The sequence below is a fragment of the Vipera ursinii genome (genome assembly GCF_947247035.1).
Source record: "Vipera ursinii genome assembly, chromosome: 4".
Taxonomy (NCBI): Eukaryota; Metazoa; Chordata; class Lepidosauria; order Squamata; family Viperidae; genus Vipera; species Vipera ursinii.
This window is the reverse complement of record NC_139514.1, coordinates 45,733,860-45,741,036: the sequence shown is the minus strand read 5'-3', so window position 1 is coordinate 45,741,036 and position 7,177 is coordinate 45,733,860. Positions and strand designations below refer to the sequence as shown.

Genomic DNA, 7,177 nt, shown 5'->3' with positions numbered 1-7,177 from the left:
GGCGCGGTTTCGCTATGACGCATCCGGCCCATGGGCCGGCAGTTTGACACCCCTGATCTAAAGGATTCCACATCCCAGACTTAATCTTAAGTGACATGATGTAAGCAAATTTTATGAAAATTAAGGCCATTTTTTTTTCTTGAAAATATTATTTGTTGATTTGCACTCTTATGGAGAGAAGGAAAGGGGTAGACGAAAGAATAGTTACAGAATGAGTCTGTGCCTTATTCAATAGACCTATTTAATCCCTATTATATTTTACTGGTTTTAATAGAATTTCCCTCTGTATAGTCACCCAGAATCCTGGGAATGGAATAATTTATAAAGATGTATATATAATAAAATTTTGCTGATTTGTTACAATATACCTTTTTCATATAATCAAATCTCATAAAAATAAAATTGATATCTAGAAATTAAACAAGTTACCAGCAAAAATAAAGAAATTGTGATGTTTCATTCCTCAAATTTGAGGTTACCATGTTGTTGTCTTGGATAGATATACATTATCAAAATATTCTGCACTACTTGTTATAAAACACAGATATTTAGCTTTGCTTGCTTAATGACATTATTGAAAAAACTAATGTTTAGGTGATTACTGAAGCATTTTGACTTGTTTATTTGCATGTATTTGATAATAACCCAATCACTGCACAAGTTATTTGCAAAGGAGTCTTGAGACTTACATGGAAATATAAAAATGTTACCTCTTGACCACATAAATCACTTATAAATTAAAGCAATACACTGATTTTTTGTTAGTGTTATTTAATGTAAATAAACATTTCTTTGCACAGGAAAAATTGGCAACAAATGCAGTTATATATGTGTAATTTAACGTTTTAAATTATGACTAATAGAAAAGTGTTTAACTATACTATTCATATTTGTAAATTCATAATCTTAAAAATCCCTATCAATTTGTGTTTTTCTAATATGTCAGCCATGTATTTCTAGCAATAGATGAGAAATAATGTAAATAACCCTTAAATGGAAAGTTCAATTTACCTTCACATACTTTTTTATACAGAGGACATAGAAACTACATTATAGAAAACAGCAGTAGAGGTAGTCCTCAACTTACAACCACAATTGAGCCCAAAATTCTTGTTGTTAAGTGCGAGACAATCATTAAATGAGTTTTGCTCCATTTCACAACCTTTCTTTTCACAGTTGCTAAATGAATCACTAAAGTTGTTAATTGAAACTGGCTTCCCCAATGACTTTGCTTGTCAGAAGGCCACAAAAACATGATCACATGACCTCGTCATAAATATGAGTCAGTTGCCAAGCATCTGAATCTTGATGATGTGACCACTGGGATGGGGAAAACGGTCATAAGTCACTTTTTTCAATGCTGCTGTATCTTTGGATGGTCACTAAATGAACTGTTGCAAGTCGAGGACTACCTGTAATTTCTATTGCCCTTATTCTGACTTGCATCTGCTATCGAAGTCCTAAAGTTCTTTGTGCAGTGATTATTTTTCCAATTTAAAGAACTGAGAACATGCATCCTGCAAAGTCTGTGTGATTCAGATAAGCTAGGTAGACAGGTAAGACCAATACCAGGGTCGCTTATTAGTTTAGACAGCTACTTGGTTCTGGAAATGGAAGCCAATGACCACCAGAGAATTACAACTTGATAGGCTGAGAACACTAGAGTCCAAATGCCTAAAACTTTCCTGTGTGCTAAGTATTCAACATATAGTTTAAACACCAACAATTTTCCAAGGATCTTATGCCTGCCTGCACTACTTATCATATCAATAAGTCAATTATGCTATATACCTTATATAAAATGTAGGTTTGTAATTCACAAATATAAATTTCTCATTAAAAAAATATAATTCATTTGCAACCAAAGTAGCCATAAATAAAACTTTTTTATTCTTTGATGTAATTTACAAGCTACCAGGTATCATGTATTTTACACTGGTCACTTTAAAATTGATGGAGTCACAGAATAGTCCAGACCGAACAGAAAACTGTTCATGAAGTAAAGGCTCTTAAGTTAAAAGTAAAATAATACTGTAACAGGTAAGTGGCAAAAAAGCAGGTTTGCCAAAATAATGTTGTAATGTTGCGCAAATTCTGGCTGACTAGGAACTGAGTACCATGCGATTCTCAGTAATATTGCCTGCAGTCTGGCTAATTTCTGTACAGTCCTCTTTCTTTTCTTACAGTTATTAAAATGAAAGAGTTAAAAACTATAGCAGCAACAAGCAAATCCTGTGATAGGAAGGCAAGGATTAAGAATTAAAAAAAACAGTTTATACAGTGTGCTTAATGAAGGTCTTCAGTGTTTATCTTCCATCAGCTGGAGTTCGACTGAGTGACAACATGATTCGGGCAAAACGCTCACACAGTTCATTGGTGGAATAAGAAGGTAATTTTGGTGAGTCATTGAAACCTTTAATTTCTGTAGAACAATCTAGCAATTTTGGCAGGAAATCTGTCAATTTTTCTTGTAAGTTAGCTGTAAAGAAAAAAAAAGTATTTATCGATAAATAGTTTTTGGAACTCTTTTTTTTCTGTTATCAAGAAACAAGCAAAATATCTTACAAGATCTCTCAGTGATGACTGATTCTAGCTAGTTACAAAACTGCTTTCCTGTGACTGCAAATCCCTATGGGTGTCTCTGGGATGAAAAGAATTATTGCATTATAAAGAACAAGTATAACAAGTATAAAGAACAAATTTTATGCTTTATGGTCAATCTGATAGTTAACATTTTCACCATTACAACCCAGTTTCTCTCCCTATTTCCCATATATTAACTTTAAGGATACATTCAAATTACTCCTACCTGAATAGAAATTCAACGTATTTTGCTTTCAAGGGATATGTGCAAATCCAGAAATGTAATTCATTTGAGTTAATTATAAATCATATAATTATTATATACTGTATGTCTAAAAAAAAATCCAGAACTTACGCTCCATTTCTTGTCCAAGGTATGAACACCACCTGTTTCTCATATCTTCCACAGCAACAATATCCTTTTCCTCTGTTTCATCCACCAGCAATAATGGTAGACAAGGGACGATCAGGTCATTCATAATTTCCAATCCCTTATTCACCTGTTGATCATCTCCAGATTCAAACTGTGTAGCAGCACACTCATTCAATTTCTTCATGCAATATTAAAAAAAACAATCACAAAACAGTAAATATTTATACTAATTCCAAAGAGATCCAGTTTTTCAAACAGACTTTTCTCCCCATGCAAAAAGGTATAGATGTAACTTCAAAATAAGTAATAACCCCACTGAGAGACTTCCGGGTGGCAAGGCTCCGTTGCCGGCAGCCATTTAGGCTGTCAGCCCCGTCGCTCCGTAGAACCGCCGAAAACAGCGCCGATCAGCTGTTTTGGCGGCTCGGAAGCCCGCTCCTCGGGAGAAGAGGGGGTGAGCGCCCAGGCAGGGGTAGAGCTCTCCCAGACCGCCAGAGTTGAAACTCTGGTGGTTGAAGGATTGAGCCCCCCCAAAGCCTGAGTTTGCTCCGGACCTCGGGACGCCTCTGCTCCAGGGCTTTGGAGCAGAGCAGGACGCAGCAACCATCCCTGCCAGCGAGAGTGAACTTTGGATTACTTGGATGCAGGCAGAGCTGTACAGGAGAATCATGTCAGAGCAAGTATTTGATCTTTAACTCAGTGGATTTTGTGGAGATTTTTAAAAAGTGAAAGTACGCAACAGAATTGAGTGGGTGAAAATGGCTGCCAAATCATCTAAAGTTCCTAGAAGCATGGGGGCTTCCCCAGTGCAGCAATCCTCGTTACAGGCTTTAATGCCCCCTCCCCCTGCACCAGCTTTGACAGTAAAAGATTTGCAGGATGTTTCGCTGCTGCTTTGTCAGCGATAAGTGACTGGTTTAACTTAACGCAAGGGAGATTATTAAATCTTGAGGGTCATGATTTGTTATTTGGTTGGCATGCATATTTATTGTATGATAAGAAGGTGGATAATGTATTTAAGATACATATTTTAAGGTATGTTCTGTTGCGGGTTTGGAAAAAGTACAGACATAAGTTAAATTATAAGATACCCATTTGGGCAATACCTAAACATGCAATAGAAAATATAAATGTGGGATTTAAACATGATGTGACTACATATAAGGAAATTTTAAGTTTAGAGAGGAATGTATGGAAATTAAAGTCATATAAAATTTTAAAAGAAGAAAAAATTGTACAAACTTGGTTTCAGTATGGGCAATTACAGGCTAGATGGAAAGAGGACCAGAAAGTTGGTTTTTCGATGATTGATGAAAATTTGGTAAAACAAATTAGATATCAAGGTCAAGCACATATAAAAAGGATATATAATGCATTGATAGAAATTGATTCAGAAACGGAACTTGTCAAAGGCTGTATGATAAAGTGGGCTCAGAATTTTCAAGAAGTTATAACAATGGATACTTGGGAAAAGATCTGGGTTAGAAATGTAAAATTTACACAAGCCCAAAATTTAAGAAAGAATTTTTATAAAATATTTTATAGGTGGCACCTAGACCCTAAAAAATTAGCAAGTATGTATCCGAATTGCCAGCCCAAATGTTGGAGGTGTGGTTGTGAGGATGCAACGTACTTTCATATATGGTGGACTTATAAAAAGGTTAAAGCTTTTTGGATTAAAATTTGGTGGAATATGCAAAAGATATTTAAGAAAAGGATAAAGTTTTCTCCGCAGTTGTTTTTATTGGGTATTATTACAGATACTACTGTTATAGATGTTAAGTTGATGTTGAATTTAATTACGGCAGCGAGACTTTTAGTAGCTCAATATTGGAAGAAGGAAGAACTGCCGACTATAGAAGAATGGACTTTAAAAGTTTCTAACTTGGCGGAAATGGCAAAGATTTCAGCGTATTTGAAAGACCAATCGCAACAGAGATACATTGTGGAATGGAGGAGATGGACTGAATATATTCAGAATAAATATGGGACTAAAAAGTTTCATTTAGCATTTGAATAAGTAGTGGATCTATATGATGTATAATTAGTTAATAGTTATTTTATTAATAATTTGACGGAGAGTTAAAGTGCGATAGAACTTAATGTTTTATTGTTGTTAGCATATTTTAGATTATGTTTGTTTGTATTTTTATACCCTGTATTCAGCTCTGGGAAGTCGGGGAGGGGGGAGGGTAGGGTAGGGAGGGGTTGGGGAGAGGGGAGGGGGGGCTTTTTTGTATTTAAAAATGTATTGTAAAACTTTTCAATAAAAAAAGTAATAACCCCACTGTCTACAAAGAATACAATACAGCTCAAATAACATGATTGTATATATGAGAAGTCTTCTGAAACATATTATCATAAAGAAAGATTAATAAAACCAGGGATTCTCAAACTCTGTAGTGTCATGATCTCCTAAAATAATTTATATAATCCCCATCCCCATGAATAAAACTATTAGAACATGCAGTAACAATAGTTCCTCTCTTTAACAGAAGTTCTGGCTCTGCAGGCTTATCTTAAACAAGTGCAAGTAGTGATCTATTGGAAATTAGCTCAAAATCTATTAGATACAAGATAAGGTAGAAGGAATACTTAAATAACTCAAGTTAATGGGGGAATTTAAACATTTGGGCTATGTATCTACCTAAAACAGTAAAAAGCTGAGCTTGTTTTGTATACTGAAAAATATTTCATTGTCTCACCCTTGTTCCTTTTTCCAAATAGACAATAAGATCATTTATTGTGAACTCTGAACAAAAATTGTGCTGTATGTGTATGACAGATCTTACCTGACTCTGTTTTGAAAGTGGAACTTAGTAGTTTAATAAAAAGCAAACTAAATTTGTTCAATCCTCTCATATTAATACCGGTAACAAGACTAGCATTAAATTTGATAAAATTATCAAGTGATTTTTTAAACTGATTATGATTTTATTAAAAAAAATTAATGGGAATCTCAAGTATGATTTTTTACTTACTAGCAAACATTCTCTTCTGTAATGGGATATCAGTTCTTCATCATGTCCCCTATACAAACCATTTGATGATAGCTCTTTGTTCTTGTGATATGCACATATAAGATATAACAAAGCTTCTTTAAAACTAGAAAACAAATTAAAGATATTTTCAAATGCCATTAAAATAATGTTAATAAAGTATATACATCTAGTGCATACCATCATATAATCAATAGTTAAAAAGTAAAGGTAAAGGTTCCCACGCACATGCGTGCTAGTCGTTTCCGACTCTAGGGGCCGATGCTCTTCTCCGTTTCAAAGCCGAAGCACTTGTCCAAGGACGTCTCCGTGGTCATGTGGCCGGCATGACTAGACGCCAAAGGCGCACGGAACACTGTTACCTTCCCACCATAGTGGTCCCTATTTTTCTACTTGCATTTTTACGTGCTTTCGAACTGCTAGGTTGGCAGAAGCTGGGACAAGTAACAGGCGCTCACTCTGTTACGCGGCACTTGGGATTCGACCTGCCAAACTGCCGACCTTCTGATCAACAAGCTCAGCATCCTAACCCACTGAGCCACCGCGTCCCTTTGAATCAATAGTTAAGATATATACCAAACATTGGAATAAAGCAATAAGATTTCTTAAATTTTTATGTTGTAAGGAAAAGGTACAGTGAGAACAACTTATGTAAGATTAATCATCCATCCATCGATCTATCCATCCATTTCCACTCTGCTCTAATGAAGATCAGTCTTGGCTGCTCACAGTATGTATGTTATTGGCAATGTGTGAAAAGCTGGCATTGTATATAGAATGCCTAGGAAGTCTATAGAATGTATGACATTTTTAGGCAAAGTATGAAATGTCTGTGTTGTTTTAATATACTATATACTTTTCCTAGGCATTGTATACAATACCTATGCATTATGCAGAATTACAAGAACTATTTAAGCAAAGTATGAAAAGAGAGTCATGAAAAGGGTTGGTGATGATGATCTTATTCATTTAGCCATGTCCAACTCTTGGCAATTCTATGAGCCAATTCACATTTTCTGATTTTGCACTATTTGAGTTATTCAAATCCTAGCCCTAGCCCTTTATTGAAAAGATGTCTATGAAAATGTGAGAAGAAATGCAAAAATAAAGAACAGGACTTTCTTATAAAAAAAAGAGAGAGAAAAAGTTAAGTTCCAACCTACTCATTGCAAAAAGGAAGGCTAGAATGGTATTTTACCAGGAGTATTTTATACTTTACCGG

General features: G+C 35.0%; 1 protein-coding gene across 7 annotated transcripts in view; it reads right to left on the bottom strand.

Moving 5' to 3' along the window:
* Nucleotides 1-1,867: 1,867 nt before the first annotated feature.
* USP25 (ubiquitin specific peptidase 25) overlaps nt 1,868-7,177 on the bottom strand; it is a 67,869-nt gene continuing 62,559 nt past the window's right edge. For all 7 annotated transcript variants that reach the window (XM_083361972.1, XM_083361974.1, XM_083361975.1 and 4 more), the window contains 3 exons: nt 5,938-6,061; nt 2,939-3,134; nt 1,868-2,479 (listed from right to left, as the gene is read on the bottom strand). In XM_083361972.1, the coding sequence (XP_083218098.1) occupies nt 2,307-2,479; nt 2,939-3,134; nt 5,938-6,061 (493 nt within the window). In that variant the 3' untranslated portion in view covers nt 1,868-2,306. The remainder of the gene's footprint in view (nt 2,480-2,938; nt 3,135-5,937; nt 6,062-7,177) is intronic.